General features: G+C 40.0%; 1 protein-coding gene across 3 annotated transcripts in view; it reads left to right on the top strand.

Annotated features, from left to right (window-relative positions):
* Positions 1–21,974, top strand: part of LOC124795389 (intraflagellar transport protein 122 homolog) — a 242,550-nt gene that overhangs the window by 64,069 nt on the left and 156,507 nt on the right. For all 3 annotated transcript variants that reach the window (XM_047259406.1, XM_047259414.1, XM_047259422.1), the window contains 2 exons: positions 9,727–9,835; positions 18,087–18,533. In XM_047259406.1, coding sequence (XP_047115362.1) covers positions 9,727–9,835; positions 18,087–18,533 — 556 coding nt within the window. The remainder of the gene's footprint in view (positions 1–9,726; positions 9,836–18,086; positions 18,534–21,974) is intronic.

Below are 21,974 nucleotides of genomic sequence, written 5' to 3'. Positions count from 1 at the left end.
TCTCTTCCAAGGTTCTTATTCTCTTTTAAAAAAATAAACAATTAAGTACAGAACTCGAGAATGCCCAAACAACGATGTTTTATAACAAACATAACGTGATAGGAAACCAGTCTTCTAAACAGGAAGGCAATAAACATCTTTAGAATGTATTTGACTAACATACAACAAATAATTCAGGTTTACATAAAAGAAGTCATTGAAAGGAAAGAAAAATAATAAAAGCTGCTTGGTGTGAAACCACCACACATTGACAATGTGGTCCAGACAAACAGCCCTGAAATTACTTAGGGCAGGCCCAATATGATGCTCACCACATTCCTGCTTTTCTAAGCAACCAGAGGGTACGTGCTCCAATGATAGCCTGATGAACAGAGAAGTAACTTTTAAGTAAACCAGTAAAAACTTATGTCATCAGATTACACTCTGGCAGTGTAGATAAAACAATTGTAATAAGTCACCCTAAGATTATAAGGTAACTGCCCAGGGCAACCACCCCCACTTACACCTGATTGTAAAGAAGTTCAGCAGACAATTGAGATTCAGCTTCAAATCGTGCCATGTGGTGGAAACAGTGACTACTTAACCGTCACATAGGACAGAAAATGTAGGTGGAAGGAAAATGCGGACAGTTGGGTGATGAACCTCACCTATGTTAAATACAAGCTCAGTTTCAGACCCATTGTTGACTATCGTGTCCTTAATCATAAAGTAATCTGGGAGTCTGCCCCTTTTCGTGATTTAGACAGGTGTTTTTCATGGTTTTCCGGGGCCCACTATTTTTCTGTTTTTGGTCTTTACACAGGCTTTTTGCACTGACTGGTACTTACATGAATTCAACTGGATGCCTTTCAGTCTTTTTACCGGGGTGGCAGTTCTTTTTGGATTATTCAGTTGCATGCTCGGAGACCTGAAGTTCAAGTGTGCGTATAACTACTAGGATGATGTTTTTCACAGTGCCATCTTCCCAAACATTTGGAGCATTTGCAACTGGTTTTGGGGCATCTGAGGCAAGTGGGGCTAACTGTCAAACTTTCTGAAGTTACCTTTGCTCATTATGAGATATATTTTAGTTTGCTGAGCTATCCACTCCATTAAACCTGTTGCAAAAGAAGGGCGAGCTGTTTGTCTGCACCAACTGTGCTGGTATAAGCTGACATCAGCACACAGTTTGGCAAAGAGATTGCTAGAAGATTAATAGTAGGTGCAAGCAACGTGCTTATCAGGAGAGAGGCCAAATAAAGACTCACAAGCAACATACTGCCAACGTCATCTTGACTGACAGTATTTAGATCGCCGCCGCAGACTGGAGGACCCAGTGAGTCCCTGTCAGTCATCTAGAGAGTCGACGAGTCGAGCCATCAGTCGCAGTCCAGGGGGAGTCGCAGTTGCAGTTAGCTTAGCCTCTAGCTCAGAGTCAGTCAGTACCTAGTGACCAGAGTAGTGTACATTGTGGGGCTTGTACTTCACCAGCAGTGAGACTAATGTGGACGATTATGGAAGAGCTTGTACCACAACAACTAGCTTAAGATAAGTAACTTCCTGTTAGACCAGAACCTAGTTAATAAATCTTCCTGACTGGAAGATGGTCAGAAATTAAAATCCAATATTCCATATGATTAGTCACACTAATTTACGTGCCAACACTTCTGAAAAACCATGTAATGTCTGAAGGAGAGCCTCAGCGTGATGAGGAGGTAAACACACAGTGTCGAACTCTGCACCAATTATATTAGTATTACAGAGACCTACCCTCCTAGAATGGTGGCCAAGTGAAACTTCACCTCAGTCCAAAATCCAAAATAAAATTTCCCAGGGACATAATCCAAAACTAATCCTGTTTTACTTACAGAATCACACCAACTTCCCGGAAACGGACTCTGGGCACGCACAGGAAAACGCACCACATCCCCTTCATGCCAAAGATCATGTTCTAGGAGATGTGGCATGAGCTATTGATCATGCAGTGGTTCAGAAAGGTCTGGCAGAATGCTAACACTTCAGGTCACTCACCAAATAGGAGTCATATTCAGTCATCAACAGGCACACAAAAAAGAATGAAAATATTGCTAGCTTTTGGAAGAAATCCTCTAATGAGCTAGAATGTGTGCGCTCTCTCTCTCTCTCTCTCTCTCTCTCTCTCTCTCTCTCTCTCTCTCTCTCACCATGTGTGTGTGTGTGTGTGTGTGTGTGTGTGTGTGTGTGTGTGAGGAGTGGGAGGCATCCACACGCTCTAGCTCGTTCAAGGATTTCTAAGGTTTTCATTGTTTCTTTGTGCCTGTTGGTGACTCAACACTTCTCCTATTCAGGGCATTATCTCCTTTACACCTACAGTACATATTTATATCCTGCCAGAACTTTCCTCTTGTATTGTGTGTTTGCCCTTGTTAAAGCCATGGACTTGGTTACTTTGACAAAGAGCAAAAGATTGATACTCACAAGTAATGTGTGATAACCTTTGTCTTACTTAACTCAGTTTTCAGTGATTAGTCTAGATCAGTAAACAGTACACATCCATGAGCTAGGAAAAGTGCACGTGTACAGTAGGAGCAGAGGCTGAGTTTTGAGCCACAACAATTTGACTGCAAGCTAGACTGAGCAGATGTTACATGCAGCGTCTGTAAGTCAGCTCCAACTACAGTGCTGGCTGTGTGGGATGATGAGGGCATATCTCAGAGGCAGTCACAGGTTCACAGTGCAGTGACATGGTTGCTGCTAGCTTCAGAACTTAGACTGTCTTGACGTGGTATCAATGTCAAACAGTACATTCCTCTCCACAAACCTCTTGGCCGTTGTGTGTTGTAGGTGCAGATGCGACTGAGGAGGCAGGAGCCAGAACTTCAGTTGATGATAAACCCTTACAAGCATCTCGGCATTCATTTTATGAATGGCTGGGAACACTGACTGAAAAACCAGCCATAAGGGTGTCCACTCACACACAAGGATGTACTGGAAGGTGGCAGGGTGAGCGGTCTCATCCACCATGGTTGAAGCTGCTGGCACGGCAATGTTGGTGACAGTGCTGCATCAGCATCCTGGGCACATTGTCCAGCACTGGACCTGAGGTAGATGAAGGCAGCTGAGGCTGTGGAGTCCTTATGTACACTGACTCTGCAAATGAAAAACCTGTGGCAGGATCATGCAACCCACAAAAACAAACTTGATTTTGAGGGCACTTTTGCAGCTTTGTGGAATCCTGGACAACATATAGTGAGTGCCCCAAGACAGGTGATAAGGTCACATTCCTTGGACCTGTGTCGGCTAAAACCTCTTACAAATACCAAATCATGCACATTAAACTTAGAGTGTTGTGGAGGAAGGCCCAACCTATGTGGAGGATGCAGCAGCTGGAGCAGTGCCATATGCTGGTTCCATGCAGGAGCTCTGCTAGCAATTTGCAGTTGCATGGCAGGGAACAGTAGAACAAGATAGAGAGCACTAAAACTTGCATGGACACCACGTACGGAAACTTGTAAATTCATCCACAACAAGAAGTCAACAGGAATTCCAGTAGATAATCACAAAAAAATGATGTGCAATCTTTGCCAAGGGACACTTTACTTGAGCCAATCGAAAATTTTTTGTAGTGGAGCGAACTGTTGTTCTGTACATGCCAGATTTTGTGATGTCAATTGTTCTATTTGAGCATATATGCTGACCCACGTGCAGTGTTTTCTGACAAGCAGCTGAGTGTGTGCAAGCAGCTGAGTACGTACAATGCCCCAGTGCCCTTGATGGAGAAAGCAGAGAACTTCCTTCTAAAGCAACTGTGGCACAACCACACGGGACTAATCACTGTTTGTATGTTAGAGAATGACACAGTGCTGAACCAATAAGTTGTGCCGAAGCAAAAATAATGGCATATGATCAGATCCCATAAGTGGGTGCGGCAAGCACGAGTTTTGTTGCATGGTATCATTAAATGAAATACTTCCTCTGCTGCCTGCCCACTGGCTGTTACAGGGGAAGTCACAGCAATGTCGTGCCAAGCCAAACATTCCTGTGCCACTTAATCTCTGATACCTCGAGCTGCGGGCCATGCTTAGCAATACGTGGTTGCACATTGTCTTTCATGGCCTGTCCATAGGCACAGAAGAGTTCACAGAGAGAACATTGTCTTGAATGTGCAAACCAAACAGATCAGAAGAATAAAACATTCTTGGTTTTCAAGCCACGTCAATTAGAATAAAATCCTTGAGCTTCCAATGGCCATCTCCGCCATTGTCGTCAGGAGTTCACTGACTGCCAGGACTGCTATGGTTTCTCACTTATACAGGCATGATGACAGATGCCAATCAGATGGACCCAATGTGGCACGCGCGTGTAAGTTGACCCGGGCAGCTAGCGGAGACTCAATGCCAGAAATATTTTCACTGTCACATGAACACAAAACTGTGTTTTTGTAATGAAATGTGGCAGGTAAGCTGCAAATAGATAGCACAGGAAGGTCACATCCATTGTTAGCAGAAAATGTCATCTTTGACTTACATAGCTTGTGCTTGTCTAATAATTCATATTTGCTTCTATTCAAATGAGTCATTGACACGCGAATGTCCAGTTGCATATGTATTCTGTGTCTTGCAGGCTGCAAAGTGACAAATAATTTATTAGCATGACACTGGATGGAAGAAGTTTCAAATTCTTTGCCTTTGCATTTGGCTCCCATTGAACAATACTAGAACTACTACTTGGCATTGTAAATATTACGTTAACATCAGTTGACTGATACAGTGGAGAACATGCTGAGTGATTGTTGGATTTGCATGTATGCTGACAGACGGAATCTGTCTATGCTCGCCACAGTGGTAGCACTTGGCATCGTGACTGGACCATGACTATTGCTTATGTGCCTTGAAACACTGAACACAGGCTTTAACCATGCTAGCCTACTGCCAAGCACACTGTTGTTGTTTACATTACTGCTTTGGCTTGTGAGCGAAGGCTGTTTACCATTACTGTGAAGAGCACAAATAGGAGCAGAATCAAAGTCCATCGCCACACTGTCATACAAGTCCTGGTGCTCCACCATTTCCAAAACCTGTTGCAAGCTATGATCAGGATACTTAAGAATCTGTTTGCATATGTAATGATCTGACACATTTTGATTAACAGTGTCCCTAGCGTAACGATGGCATCACTGTAGTAACATCCACACATGCACTTGAGGTTGTGATGCCATGTAAGTAGCCACCTACTGATTATGTGTTTGGCTTGCCTATACAAGCAAAATAATTTGTAACATGCAACTGCCACCTTATTCTGCTCATCATAGTACTTGTCGAGTGCAGCAGTTAGTTCATCTAAGTAATACTTTAAGGGCGGCTGGTGAGAAAAAGTTTGCAAGCTAACTGGTACACTAAAACACTGACTGTTGCAATAAAATATGGCTGCCTTCCCTACCTTCAGTGTGAGGCACCTGCAAGTGCAAGTCGAGCTGTGCATGGTACTCAAAACTATTCTTCTTGTTAAGAATCAAATGCCTGGAATAGTGATGTGGAAACAGATGCTGCTGGCTGTTGTGCTGTGGCTACTGGAGCGATGCCACAGGGTTTTTCTTTCATTGCTAGCAATCTGTTCATGGATTCCATAAGCTGTTGTTGCTTTGGCCTGCAACTGAATAATCTGAGTTAATGACAGTTCTTGTGGGTCATTGGCAATGATAACACACGTGTGAACCCCCCCGCCCCCCCTCCTCCTCCCGCACACACATGCACAAACAGTACAAAAATAGAGCGCAACCACTAAGCTATACTGGAAGAAAGTGCCGATTAAAGTCACTACATATTCGCCACCAGGTATGGGACAAATATTCTGAAATACGCACAATAATATTGGTACACAGTATCAGTGTGGCAGGCAAGCACAGCAAATTCCATAATTCCACAAGAAATACACATGCAGCAAATATGCTTGTTGAAATGTGGAAACCAAAAACAGCAAAACCAATGTTCTTGGTGGGAAGTGAGACAACCAACAAAACAATGTCACTTATGTTCCAATTCGGGAAGAAGTAGAACCAAGCAGCAACTAAAAGTAGATTTCCATTGACACCAGATGTTTGGTTGTCCCATGGTGGATGCCAGTGAGTTGGTGGTTACTGTGACAGAGAGCAAAAGATTGAGATCTCAAGTAATGTAAGATAAACTTTGTTTGACTTAACTCAGTTTTCAATGACAATTCATATCAGTAAACAGTACAAATCCATGAGGTAGGCCAAGTCTGTATGTACACAGTAGTATCAGAGGTTGAGTGTTGAGGTACAGCAATTAGACTGTGAACTAAATACGGCAGGTGTGACTTGTGGCGCCCTTAAGTTGGTTCCGTCCACAGCACTGGTGGAGCAGGAGTATGAAGGTGTGCCTAGGAGGCAGCTGCAGATTGGTAGTGCAATCAAGCCATTTCTGCTAACTTCAGAATGTGGAGACTGACTTGGCATGGTATTGGAGGCAAATCATATCACATACTTTTATGAGAAAGAGAACTGTCAGGGATGTGGGTAGAGAGAGAGAGAGAGAGAGAGAGAGAGAGAGAGAGAGAGAATGTTCTTAAGCTATTTAAGAATTTCTTCCAAAAGCTAGCAGTTTTCATTCTTTTTGTGTGCTTGCCGACAACTCAGTGCTTCTGCTATTTGATGAATGTTTCTCTTTCTTGATCGTATATACAGAACGCGAGTGAATGAGTGAGTGAGTGAGTGAATGAATGCAGCTACACAATATTTTAGAACTTTGGTTGAAATACTGTCATAAACAGGGAATTACTACCCTAATGGTTTTTGTGATCTCTCTGGCAGTTGATTTGGCAGAACTGATATCTAGTTATGGAGTATGCAATGCCTATCAAAGTAAGTCCAATGAATCTGCTTTTGATGGTCCATTTTTTGTGTCCCTTTGTTGTTGCATGTAGTTAGGAAGCATTCATGGAACTTAGTGACCAATGATTTGAATTTAACATCATATGTGTTGCTGCTACTCTTGTCGGGAAGCTGAGCACCATTTGCCTTATTGAATTTTTTCATGTCATGCTTATGTAATATCGTTGGAAGTGCGGTCACTATTACTTGCTGGGACGGTCGACTCAGGATGGCGTGCAAGACATTGAATGCTGACTGCCAGTTCCTCAAGCAGCTGAATCAGAAATGCTTCACTAGCAAAAACGTTCTTTATTCGTTGAGTAGCTCATACAGTCTCTTGGCAGTGCCTCAGTTGCATTCGTTGACTCCCCAGGCAGCCATGGCTGCCTCAGTGAAGTCCAAGGCAACATACTCAGCTGCAGTAGTATATCGTCACTGGGCAGGAGCATCAGCTCAGCTGAGTGCAGCATTAGTGTATGACCTTGCAAATGTGTGGCTGACCTGAGGTGTCAGCAGTCTGCCAGTATGTGTGTTGACAGCCAGCTGCTGTGGTAACTGATCAAGTATGTGATGACTGATATGATGCTCTGAACCCCAGACCCCTTGGAGACATCCAGAGACTGGACAGTGTCACCTTGGCAGTGGGCCCAGCTGTATGGCACTATTCGAGTCCAGTAGCACCAGGTCTACCAATGGCCTGCTGATTGGCAGCTAGTGGATGAGGTGATAAGATGTGATGATGAAGCTGATACACCCTCATACTCACCATCAATTGGCATGGAGTACGTCTTGTTGTTTGCAGCAGTCGGAAACAAGATACTACTAGATTATGGACGCCAAGTATTTATAGTTGCTTAGCCTACTTTTGTTACGGCAGGATGCTGTTTTAGGTCAAATAGTTGACCAAGGTGCTCATCATCAGGCTAAGGCACGAGATAATTCAGCTTGCCACTGCAGTGGGTTGAGCCCTTTTGCTATGCCATGTCAACAGTATTCTAGACCTGCCAGCAGATTCTCACAGGCAGCTGGTTTGCCTGTCTGGCCACATGTTGTGAAGTCTGTGCAGAGAGGTGGTGGCTCAGCAGCTAATAGTGCAGTAAACTGCCTTTGATTTTTTTCTTGTATTCTTGAATTTTTTGAGCATAGTGGATAGCTTTTGCGATTTTGATGACAAGGTGAATAATTATGCAGTACTACTTGTAGTACACCCTTGAGTCTTGATTAGATCTAGTTCTCTGAATTTAATAAAGGTCTCTCTTCCTGGCACAAGCCACTTTGATCATGCTTGTTTGCCACCTATTGTCTCAGTTCCCACTGTAATTGTTTCTGACTTGTAGAGGAGAACTGAATTCATAATATTGTGTGAATAGATTTAGAAATAATTAAATTATCATCTACTGTGTGTCCTTGTTAAACTTCTTCCTGTTATTGGTCCAGTAAATGTCTTTGGTATTAATCATTGTGAAAGTGTCAATTTCTCTTCGTATCTAAATCTAATTGATGGTGATGCCATATTGGTACCATTAGATGATTGCTGTGGGACAAACCATTTATTATAGGGATTATATCTATTTCTTGAAAGGCAGTAGAATTTAGAAATAAATCATCAATCACTGTTGCACTGTTTGGGAATGTTGCTTTGGAAGTCAAACCAAAGCTGGACATCAGTGATTCTAGGTGCCCTTGATCAGAATTATCCAAGATGAAATCTATATCAAAATCTCTGTATGCAGTCACTTCCTTGTTTTTTTTTAGTAAGTCTTATTAGTATGCCATCTAATTGCTTAATCAAATTTTTAAAAAAATTCCTGTAGGTGGCACACAGACTGTCAGAACTGCTGTCTTGTATGTTCCCAATTCTATAAAGCACTAAAAGAGAGATTTAATACTTTATTCATTGAAGTCTACAGCTTGGAACATTATTCCAGTTTTTGTGTATACAACTACTCCTACATTACTCGTATTATGCCTACAGTAAAATGGTACTAACTTGTATCCATTTAGGTGCATCTGTTCAGTTTGTTTGAATTCTACATGATCTATTATGCATAACAAACCAGTAGAAATAACTGTACATTTCTCAGCATCCTGTAGTGATATGAGAAGCCCATCTTTCTTACTTAACATGCTGCTTATTATGACAAAGTTCAGATGTATTATAATCAGTACCTTTTGTGCTGACCAAACTGCCATTTTTGTTCCCTCTACTGATTGTTGCAACTGTGTATATAGTTATTTGGCAGCATTATCTTTTGGAAGCACCTGCTCAAAAAAAAAAAAAAAAAAAAAAAAAAAAAAAAAAATTGCAATAGTGATAGAAATCACAGAGATTGGACAGACTAAGCACTGGTTACATTGGATGCTTCTTCAGGTTAGTTGTGCAAGTAACCTTGAACTGGAAACATTCAGATTCACTTACAGTGTGACCATATGAGGCATGACACATAATCTGCAATGCTCATTTGTTTTTATTATCAATAGCATGCAAAAAATACCTTTAAAGAATAATGACCTGTGTTATTATTCATAATCACTTGACATTTTAGCAGCTGAAGGTTCACTGTGAGTAATAAATTTAAAAAATTAGGGGTCAAATATGTTCCTCTCAATTCATTAAGGTTTAATAATAATGGATTTTATGCAATTATGTATAAGCCCCCCCCCCCCCCCCCAAAAAAAAAAAATCTCTCTCTCTCTTTCTCTCTCTCTCTCATTCACTCTCTTTCTTCCTCTCTGTGTGTGTGTGTGTGTGTGTGTGTGTGTGTGTGTGTGTGTGTGTGTGTGTGTGTGTGTGTGTGTAGAAAATTCAGTGTTTTGTTGTAAGAGATAAGTTGTAGGGTATTTTTACAAAAGTGATGTTTGTTTTTTACATTTTCCAGAGAAAATATGACCGATGTAATAATCCAGCATCTTCTGACAAATCAGAAAGTCAGAATAAAATGTCGAGACCTTATAAGGAAAATAGCAATTTTTAAACATCGACTAGCAGTAAGTTTCATTACCCATGTTATTCAGGCATCATTAAATTTAAAATGCCACATACATAAAATATAGAAACTGTGTAAGATGCAAAAAAGTATATGTTAAGCTAGAGAACATAAAAAAAAGGGAATAAAATTGTATTTTAGAGATGTCAGATACATTTTCAGCTAGATTATAGGTTAGATTAGATTCTGTTTTTGTTCCATAGACTCAAAAATAAGATGATTCTGATGGGTGTGGAAAAAGTCAGAAAGTATAACATCAAAAACATAGAACATTTGAATATAATACTCACTTCCATGGCCAATTGTCAGGAGATTGTTAAAGTATGTAAATAATTACAGTAAACTGGAACTGCTAATATTTACAGAATTAATGCAGTGTCAGAATGAAACATAATTATGCACCTTTCATAAATGTATCATACACAAAATGTCTAATCCTGGCTGTTGTGACCAAGTGCTATCAGAACTGAAATCTAACAGACATTTTTACTTAAGCTGGTTTAACAGTCCCTGTAGTGGGAGTTGCCTGTCAAAAAGTCTTTCAAACTCTGTTTAAACTGAGCTGAATCTGAAACCAAGTTTTTAATGATTGCTGGCAATTTATTGACCAAGGTAAGTGATTTTAGGTAATAATGTAGATTGTTCTTATACCTAGTGCTGACACTACGTATTGAGCTATTGGTTGGAAATAAACACATATTACTTGCAACAAATTTCATTAAGGAAAAATATACTGAGAAAAAGTGGTTAGAATATCCTGTTCCTTGAATGGATTTCTACATGATGTTGTTGAATTCACACCACAGATGAGTCTAATTACACACTTCTGCACTCTAGAAACTTTTGCTCAGTTTGATGAGTTACCCCAGAATATGATCCCATGTATCATAATAGAATGAAAGTAAGCAAAGTATGCAAGTTTTCTATTTTTTCCTCCTACATCTGACATCATTCGCACTGCAATTACAGACTTGTTTAGGTGCTTCAGCAATGCTGTGGTATGCCTTTCCAAACTGAATTTATTATCAGGTTGTAATCCCAGAAACTTCACCTGTCAGTCTCCTCAGTCTACATGTCTTCATATGTTATACAAATGCTGGAAGAAAATCTCTTACAGGTTCTGAACTGCATATAGTAGGTCTTTTCTGAATTAGCTTTAACCCATTTGTCAGTGCCAGTGATAATTTGATTGACAGCCATTTCTAAATCTGTACTTGAGTTCCTAGTTATTGCAATGTTTGTATCATCTGCAAACGAAACAAACAAAACAAACGTAGCATCTGGCAGTGTAACAGATGACGGATCATTAATGTACACAATATAAAGCAATGGACCCAAGATAGAACCTCAAGGAACAGGTAATTAATTTTCAGTAAGATGAAGACTGATTGGGTACTTGACAGTTATTTTACAATGACACCCTTTGTTTTGTGTTAGGTAAGACTCAAACCACTTTGCAGCACTGCCGAAGACACAGACAAAGGCTCTTGACAGGTCACAGAAAATGCCAGCGGCCTCTAATTTGTTACCTAATGAATTAAGTACGTTCTCACTGTATGTGTACTCTGTATCGGAACTCTGAAGGAACCCAAACTGTGACTTGGACAATATATTGTTTGCTCCCAGATTCTTAAGAAGACACTTGAGTGCAACCTTTTCAAATATTTTTAAAAAAATCTGGCAAAAGTGAAATTGGTCTATAGTTAGACAGTATCTCTTTATCCTCTTCTCTAAAGACACTTCAGCTTATTTTAGCCAGTCTGGAAGTGCTCCGTGATAAGAGATTGATTACACAAATAACTGAAGATAGAACTCGACTCACATGATCACTCTTTGATTAACTTAGTTGATATGTTATCATAACCGTTAGAATACTTTAATTTTAAGGTTTTTATGATGGATGCTACTTCGTTGAGAGATGTCACTGTCATTTCCATTTTACTGAAGCTATTAGTAAAGACCATTCTCAGATACTCCACTGCACTGTTTACTGAATCCAACAACCCCGATCTGTCAGCAACAGAAACAAAGTACTTATTTATGAGGTTTGCAACACCACATTCACTTGTTACCAATGTCTCATTTATTGTTAGAGCTATCTGTTTCTCTTCTTTTTTGGCCCCTACTGTCTGTTTTCACTATATCCCATATAGTTTTGTTGTCTGTTGTAATGATATTTTTCTCATAATAAAGCTGCTGAGATTTCTATTCTATTTGTTTCAATATTTTGCAGTATTTTTGTGTAATGCATTACAATGCTAACATCAGAGCTGCCTAGATAGTAGATACAGTCTTCTTTTTGTCTCACACGATATCTTTATTCCTTTTGTAATACATGGTTTATTTTTAGACTTCTGTTAGTTTTGAGTTGCCTTTAGGGGAAAATAATTTTCAAAAAAGGAAGTAACTTCATTAATCAATGCTTTGAATTTTCCATTTGAGTCAGAAGTGTTGTAAAGATATATCCAGTTCCTGTCTTTGAGGAGTCTCCTAAAATTCTCCATTTTTAACTGATTTATTACTCACCTGTACTCAGATTCCATAGATTTTATGTCCTGACAAATTTCAACATTTAACATAAGATGCTTGGTACGTCATGATCAGACAGCCCATTTACTATTGGTTTTGTGATGTGACTTCCCTCGATATGTCTACAATGATGTTATAATAGTGGTGTCAGAGCATTTACATACCCTAGTTGCAAAGTTCATGACAATGTTACTGATTGCAGTAATTGTTCTCTGACAGAGCTCTTCAATTAAATCCACATTAAAATCGCCAGCAACCACTATTTTCTTGTTTCTTACTGTGAGATGGGACAATAGAGCTTCCAGATTTTTTATGAAGAGGTTAAAGTTTCCTGAAGGTGGTCTGTATTGTACTTACCATTATAAAGGACTTATTATAAAACACTGCTTCTGTTGCACAAGCTTTTAATTACTGCTCTGAGCAAAATTTGTTAATATCAGTATTCTTGAAATTAAAACAGTTACTGACAAATGTGGATGTGGCAACTCTTCCTTTCTCCAGATTTTCTCTACAGAAGTATGAAGCTAACTTGAATCCTATAACATGTAACATGTCTATACCAGTGGTCAAATGATATTCAGAGAGGCAGATTATATCAACTGGTTTGCTCCACTCTAATTCTTCAACACAAATAAACAATTCATTAAGCTTACTCCTTAGTCCTCAGATTTTCTGATGCAATAAGGATAACTGATTTTGTGTACTGACTGAATTACAGCTGTACAAACCTAACTTTTTGTCAGTTTTTGAATATCTCCAATTTCAATCAGGGACTGTTAGCATGAATTGTGTCATTAAAATTTTCATTCTGGCTGTCTGTGTTATCAATGTGAAAGTCATTTTCCACCTGTCTCTGAACATCTTTTGTCTCTGCCCTCCCTACCCTAAGAAAACTGCTGTTCAATCACTCGTGAACACTATTACTCTACCAAAGGCGATAGTGCACCCCCCCCCCCCCCAACCCCCCTTAAGTTATTAGCTATAACCCAGACAGTTTTCCCTTCCCTTCTCTGTTGAGGCGAAGGCCATGCCTAGTACGAGGTGCATTCAAGTTCTAAGGCCTCCGATTTTTTTCTCTGGACTGGAAAGAGAGAGAAACATGCACATTGTTTTAAAATGAGGCCGCATTCATTGTCAATACGTCCCAGAGATGGCAGCACCGTATGGCAGATGGAATTTTACCGCCAGCGGCGAGAATGAGAACTGTTTTAAATACTTAAAATGGCGACGTTTTCCTTACTTGAGCAGCATGCAATCATTCGTTTTCTGAATTTGCGTGGTGTGAAACCAATTGAAATTCATCGACAGTTGAAGGAGACATGTGGTGATGGAGTTATGGATGTGTCAAAAGTGCGTTCGTGGGTGTGACAGTTTAATGAAGGCAGAACATCGTGTGACAACAAACCGAAACAACCTCGGGCTCACACAAGCTGGTCTGATGACATGATCGAGAAAGTGGAGAGAATTGTTTTGGGGGATCGCCGAGTGACTGTTGAACAGATAGCCTCCAGAGTTGGCATTTCTGTGGGTTCTGTGCACACAATCCTGCATGACGACCTGAAAATGCGAAAAGTGTCATCCAGGTGAGTGCCACGAATGCTGACGGACGACCACATGGCTGCCCGTGTGGCATGTTGCCAAGCAATGTTGACGCGCAACGACAGCATGAATGGGACTTTCTTTTCGTCGGTTGTGACAATGGATGAGATGTGGATGCCATTTTTCAATCCAGAAACAAAGTGCCAGTCAGCTCAATGGAAGCACACAGATTCACCGCCACCAAAAAAATTTCGGGTAACCGCCAGTTCTGAAAAAATGATGGTGTCCATGTTCTGGGACAGCGAGGGCGTAATCCTTACCCATTGCGTTCCAAAGGGCACTACGGTAACAGGTGCATCCTACGAAAATGTTTTGAAGAACAAATTCCTTCCTGCACTGCAACAAAAACGTCCGGGGAGGGCTGCGCGTGTGCTGTTTCACCAAGACAAAGCACCCGCACATCGAGCTAATGGTACGCAACAGTTTCTTCGTGATAACAACTTTGAAGTGATTCCTCATGCTCCCTACTCACCTGACCTGGCTCCTAGTGACTTTTGGCTTTTTCCAACAATGAAAGACACTCTCCGTGGCCGCACATTCACCAGCTGTGCTGCTATTGCCTCAGCGATTTTCCAGTGGTCAAAACAAACTCCTAAAGAAGCCTTTGCCACTGCCATGGAATCATGGCGTCAGCGTTCTGAAAAATGTGAACGTCTGCAGGGCGATTACGTCGAGAAGTAACGCCAGTTTCATCGATTTCGGGTGAGTAGTTAATTAGAAAAAAAATCGGAGGCCTTAGAACTTGAATACACCTCGTATAGTCCCACCTACTAACAGAGTCAACATTGCTGTAAGATCCCATACCTGATCCAAGCAGCCATTCTACTTCTAAATTAACTCTCCTAACAGAAGAGTTTAAATGATTCCAGTCATGGCACCTCAAAACAGACACAAGCCCGACACCAGTATGTCTCATTACTGAAGTTATCTTTATGAAGTCACCGTCAACTGAATAACTATGGTCCCTGTCTAAGCTGTTGCCTGCCCCACCCACTATTACCATGGTGTCTTCCTTTGTGGAATCTTTGCAAAGTGAACCTACATCCTGTATCATCTGATACAGACTTGCAGTAGATTTAAAAAACTTGTGATATGGTAAACTGACCCTAGTTCATCCTGCAACAGTTGGCCAACACCTCGACCATGTGAACTACCTGACAACAAAACTTTCTTCTTCTTCACAACTTTTTTTCTGACTTCTTACGTCTCAAACACTTTTTGAAAGTTTGTCCTACATCTACTTGTGGTTCATATGCTTCCAACTGTGACAACAGATCAAACCTGTTTTTTACATTAATAACAAAACTGCTGAAGAAAGCCATATTCCTATTTCTTTTAAAACCTGTCATCACTTCCCACCTCTCTTTTTCCCGCTTCTCCCTTAAGCTTTCCAGATCTCGTTTTGCATTATCTATTTCCGCCTGAAGGGCAGCAGTCTTCTGCTCCTGTTCCACTATCTCCCTATCTCTACAGTAAATCCTGCACAACCAATGAGCCTTGTTTATCTCACCAATTCCCACACCACTACAATCACCCACTTGAAAGAAACTGCAATGACCTTCACACCACACCCTGGAACTAAAAGTACTATGCAAGTCGTACACTTCTCACTCATGACAAACAAATTTTAGCTTTAGTCTAAATTAAACAAGAATAACTTTCAATTCCTATATAAAATTTCTTGGAAAGTTTAGGCCTAAAGTTTGAATGCTAATAGAAACAATTAAATCTGTATTGTTTACATAATGAAACAAAAGTAAACAAAGAACTGAGCCTACACTAAATGAACTTTTTGCTTATTTTCAAACTTTCCACATTGGCTGCTTAATAGAGAGCCAAGTGGATAGCATTAAGAATACATTGACAACATAAACAAAAGCTAGGCTAAAATTTGTGCCTACGAAATGCCAACATAAATTTGACACTAAAATCTAATAATAATAGATGAAAATGAGCAATGAAATCTTAAGATTTTGGAAATATGACTTAAAGCAGCCTATTGCAGTGGTGAAAGAAGCTAGTGAGAGGCATGGAAAGAATCCATTAATATGGAAAGGAGAATTTTCTACATAACCAATCAACAGTAGAGCAGGCACACTTGGAAAAATCTCAAAATCATTAGATTTTAGACACAGTGATTCTTTCATCTGACAAACAAGAAGAAGAGCTGTGGGAAACAGGACTATCAAGAATTAATTAGGGAAGTCATCTAGAACCACACATAAAGGGAGAAACAACAGAAAGACATTTAAACTAGCGTCCTGCACAACTGTCTGTATTAATTTTTGATTAGTCTCATTTCTTGTAACCTTTATTCCCTTCTGCTGACCAGAAAGAGCTCTGATTGCAAAAGCTAATGATTTTGTCACTGTCTGTGTGTCTCTCAAATGCTTTACATTTCTTTTGTGCTATCTGTGTTATCTTCCTTGATCTTGATTGCTCTAATTTTTCTTGCTTAGCTCTTTGTAAGTGAGTCTTCTGTTCAGAAATGTTCATATTCATGTTCCTAACTACTCAATATTACTTTCTGTTCTGCTCTAGCAGCAGTCAGTAAATGTTTTCCATCTGTTAGTGTACATCCATTTCTTTTGTTGTTTGCTATTTTGTTGAGATTTTTCTGCAAAGAAATCTTTCTAGTTATGTTTGCTTGTTTCACCTACAATTGTAGGTGACTTGGTTTCCCCTAACTGACACTAGTACTCATAGATGAGACAGTATCAGTTTCTGTATTCTGTGTGTCTTGCCTTTGTTTCACAGCATGTCTCTGTAGGATTGTACTGCTACAGAATGAAGCGCATTTCTAACATTATTGCTTATCAAAAGGTTAAAACTTTAATGTAGTATGCAGGCTGAATCCAGTAAGAATTGGCAATCACTCACCTCTAAGTGAATTATGTGTCACGCATGTACACATTGGCACCTGGTCACCTCTAGATGAATTATATGTCATGCGTATTGCACATCTAAAGGTTGTATAAGCTTAATATCTTTTGAGCTTCCACTCTTCTACTTCTTACTGTAGGTGTGCACGCAACCCCCCCCCCCCACCTACGCCCCCCCACCCCCCCCTCCCCACCTACCCCCCCCCCCACACACACACACACCCCTCCCTAAATGTACAGCAGCTCTTGACCCTTAATGTATGTTGTTTGTGGGGGGTTTGAGTGAGGAACAGGATGGGGAGTGAAGATGTGTGGGATACAGAAGGGGTAGATAAGTATTGGGAGCTAGGAGGCAGAGAGATACGCAACATTTACAAGATTCTATTAGGGGAAAAGAATCATGTGGTCACAAATTTTTGCACAGTGCTAGGCGGAAGTGTCCTGAATGACATACTAAAAATCATGACCGGTGGGGTGTGAGTATTGGGTTGGGGGTGGGTTTAAAGATATTTTTTTTAATGTTCTTTTTGAATAACTTGAAAACCATGGCTTCTAGTGAAAATGTTTCCCAATACAGAATTAAACTACATTAAATTTCCTACAAAGTAGGTCCTACTCATTTTTTCACTAGGACTAATAGTTTCCTTGTCCCAGTCCTAACAATATCTTATCATTTCCATTCGTTCCCCCCCCCCCCCCCCCCCTGCACTTTTGTGTGTGTGTGTGTGTGCGTGTGCATGCATGTGTGTGTGTGTGTGTGTGTGTGTGTGTGTGTGTGTGTGTGTGTGTGTGTGTACTTTAATTAGACAGAGACTAAAAGCTCGAAAGCTTCTGCACTGTTATGTGTGATTGTGCACCTCTCTTCAATCACCTATCAGTAAATAGTTGCCTTGTATCATTGTGTAATATCCACTATGATTCTATTTTACATAATTATTTATTAAATAGTAGCAATATAGCTATTTTCAAGCTAAAATCAAATTTAAGTATTACCATAGGTAGTTACAGATTTTTTTGGGCAGTTTTGTTTTCTTAGTTTAGAAATTAGTGCTTGCAGACATTGTTGTCATTGGAGACCTTAACAGTGCCACTGTTTTCACCAACTCCTTTGTGTTCATATTTTTGTATGTGAATTGTTTTCAAGTATTATTCATAAAGTGTTACATTGTAGATTTTCTTGTTAAATTCTTAATGTATTTGATCTAAGTTATTCCAGTAATTTTATTTGCATATGACTTCCAGGTTCAGCTTCCGGAACGAGTTGTAATATATGAACTATATGCAGGAGATTCCACAGGAATGCATTATCGTGTGAAAGAAAAAATTAATCAAAAATTGGAATGTAATTTACTAGTAGTATGCACAAACAGTCTTGTTTTGTGTCAGGAGAAACGTTTGCAATGTCTTACATTTGAAGGTACGAAAGAGAGAGAATGGGTCATGGAATGTGCCATACGGTACATAAAAGTTGTCGGAGGTCCTCCAGGTCGTGAAGGCCTGCTCTTAGGGTTGAAAGATGGTCAAGTGTGGAAGATATATCTCGACAATCCATTTCCTGTGCACCTTCTTAAGGTAGATTCTGCTGTAAGATGCCTTGATCTGAGTCCATCAAGAAAGAAGTTAGCTGTGGTTGATGAAAGCAGTCAGTGTCTTGTTTATGATCTTGTTAAAAAGGAATTATTGTTTCAGGTAAGTGTTCCACATTACAGTTTGCATCTGAATGTCAATGTGTTGTTTGTTAATGGTTCAGTGCCAGAGTGCACATGTACGATTTCATTTATTGCTACACTGCATTAACACTAGAACTGAATAGTTTCTGATATTCCTAAAATGGCAGAAAGGGGTCGTTTTGACCCTGCAAAAAATATTTTCATATTGGAATTAAACAAGTACTTTATTATAGTGTATGGTAATCGCTACCTTTTTTCAGGTTATAATAATAGATATTAAATACAACAATTAAAACATTACTTACTCATTTCAACAAAAAAAACCTGACTGATTTATTGTTGATTATGCTGATGTGTTTTCTAAACAGTAGACTTTTATGCATTAGCCACTTGTAAAACCTAGACACATTTAATGTACATGGTCCTTATTCTACTCACAAAAGTTATACACACGGCTTTGTTGTACTTTTTACTCAAGTCATTGGGATCTGCTAGATACACTTAGCACAGTTCATTTCTATTTTACACACACATTTCCCATAACCGGCTTTGAGACACTTTACACTGTTGTCAGTGGCCCTGTAGCCTTTGCACGGGCTAGCTTGGCACTTCTTACACTTTTTATATGATTTTGTTCCCATATCCTCTTCTTTTTTTCTGTTGTTCATTTTGTTCTTTTGTTTCCTTGAGTTTATTCTCCAGCAGAAGTATGAACTTCTTTCTTTCCAGTTTCTTCTTTGTTACTATTTTGTAGATGAGCTATGCATTTATTGCCACCATGTTCAAGATGTTGTAGAAGACATGCAGCATACGCTTGTAGTGTATTTACAGGCTATTTGCTGAACCACGTCCACCCCATACTTCATCGATTTATAGAATATTATGGTTTCTTTCCAGTTTCTTCTTTGTTACTATTTTGTAGATGAGCTATGCATTCATTGCCACCATGTTCAAGATGTTGTAGAAGACATGCAGCATACACTTGTGGTGTATTTACAGGCTATTTGCTGAACCACGTCCACCCCATACTTCATCGATTTGTAGAATATTATGATTTTGAGATTTTGTCTTTCCTTCTTTGCTTATTGCTACTTCAGCAAGTAGGGTACTAACAAGAATTACATTTTTATTCTTCTTTTCTTGGTATACGGTCATTGTTCAGTCTCTGTTGCCAGTCTGGTGCAGGGTGTATGTAGAGTGTATTTCAACATTTTGCTTCTTTACCCAATCAGGGATTTCACACCAGACCTCTTGTTTATTGTACTATATAATTAAGTTTTTTTGTTTGAGTTTCTTAGCAAGTTGAAGAGACGTGAAGAAGCTGTGTGTCATCACGCTTCTACCTTGATTTATAAATGGCTCCAGGAGACACAGAACAGTATACTCTCTGAGTAGTTGGTTCTCTCTATGCTTGTCCTGTTTCCAGAGGCATGGGAACACTGCACACATATACATTGTCACTACAGGGGCAGTAGTCCAGAATTTGAGACCATATTTGTCAGGTTTGTTGGGCATGAATTGAGTGAGTTTCCATATGTTTTGCTTGGCAATAGATGCTCGCCTATAGTTACATTATCTCCAGCGGGTTAAAAAAAGAGTTCTTTTTTCCAAGAACTTTCACCAAATTTGACATACTAAAGCAGATTCGTTGGCTATCAGGTGTACATGTCAGATTGCTTTTTCATCAGAACAGAGAAACATGAGAAACTCCTGAAACCTTTCACTTGGCATAACCACCTTGAGGAAAGTAGGCCTTGAAGAATGCAACCAAAGATCATACACAGACTTACCTTTTGTGCAAATGGCTTACTTACTTACTCACTCACCCCTTGGTGCTATAGCATTTGTAGGGCCTGGCCTCTCTGACAATTTGCAGCACAGTCTTGATGATCTTCTGCTTGTCTCTTCAATCTTCTCACTACCATATTTCTCAGGTCATTGTCCACATTAGCCAGTCATCACTTCTGTGGTGTCCGCCCCAATAGCTGAATGGTCAGCATGACAAATTGCCACCCTACGGGCCCTGGTTTGATTCCCATCTGGTTCGGAGATTTTCTCCGCTCAGGGACTGAGTGTTGTGCTGTCTTCATCATCATTTCATCCTCATCTGGCACACAGGTCACCCAATGTGGCGTCGAATGTAATAAGACCTGCACCAAGGCGGCCAGACCTGCCTCGCAAGAGGCCTCCCGGCCATTGACGCCAAATGCTCATTTCCATTTCCACTACTGTGGATTCTATTTGCACCCTCTGCCACCTGGATTTCCTTTGTAGACCTTATTTACAGATCTGTCCTCTATCATTCGCTCTACATGGCCCAACTGTCTTAATCTGTTGCACTTGATTTCCGAAAGTAGGTCAGTGTAACCATATAGTGCTTCCAATTCCTTGTTTTTCCATACTCTCCACTGCCGTGCCTCACTCACTGCTCCAAAAATCTTTCTTAATATTTTCCTCTCCGATCTTTTCAGAGACTTCTCTTCAGGCAAAGTCATTGTCCATGTTGCTGAGCCATACATTACCACTGGCCTTTTAACCATTCAGTAGACTGTTATCTTTGATTTTCTACTCAGGCTACATGAATGCATAATTGTGATACCCAGTAAGATCTGTTTCCCACAGCAATCCTTGCCTTTATTTAATCAGTTATGCTGTTTTGTCAAGGGTTACCAATGCTCCCAAGTGTTGGAACTTCTCTCCTCTCATACTTGGGCCTATGCAAGGTGTATTTCTCTTTAACAGCAGTGTTTCTCCTGAAAGCAAAGAAATGCTGTGTTTTGGTGTCACTTACGCAAAGTCTCAACATCTCTCCCTTCTTTTCTGGTCTGCCAAATCCTTCTTTGAGCTCTTTCTGCTTTCTAGGCAGCATACATACATCATCGGCATATGCTAGGTTTTAATTCATACAGCTAAAAAGTTCCACCCAGGCCATTGGTCTTCACATTTCTTGTTACTCTTTCCAACATTGTGTTGAAAAGTAGTGTGGATAACAAACCCTCATCATAACCCTTGGTTAATTCAAGTTCTTTATTGAGTTGTCCATCTACATTCAATTAGTATTTCGTGCTGGTGAGGGTAATTTGTGCCAACTTAATTAACTTATGTGGGTGTTCCACACACATTAGTGACTGATACAGTTTTTTTATTTTAATGCTACTGTAAGTCTGTTTGAAATCTACAAAGAGCTGATGTACACCCCATTATATTCATAACACTTTACCATTATTTGCACTATAGTGACGATATGATCAGTCTTTGACCTGCACTGTCGAAAACCTAACAAGTGTACAATTACCTCTTCTGTAAATGGAGCGAGTATCATAGCAATGACTTTGTTCACAACACCGAGTAAAGTCATCCCACAGTAATTCTCACAGTTTGCTTTGTCCTTTTTCATATGAATGTGGCAAATAATGGCCAGGTTCCACTGACCTGGCGTCACTTCTTTTTCCCATATTTC

Source organism: Schistocerca piceifrons, chromosome 1, assembly GCF_021461385.2.
Source record: "Schistocerca piceifrons isolate TAMUIC-IGC-003096 chromosome 1, iqSchPice1.1, whole genome shotgun sequence".
NCBI classification, from domain to species: domain Eukaryota; kingdom Metazoa; phylum Arthropoda; class Insecta; order Orthoptera; family Acrididae; genus Schistocerca; species Schistocerca piceifrons.
This window is presented reverse-complemented; position numbering and strand designations above follow the sequence as displayed.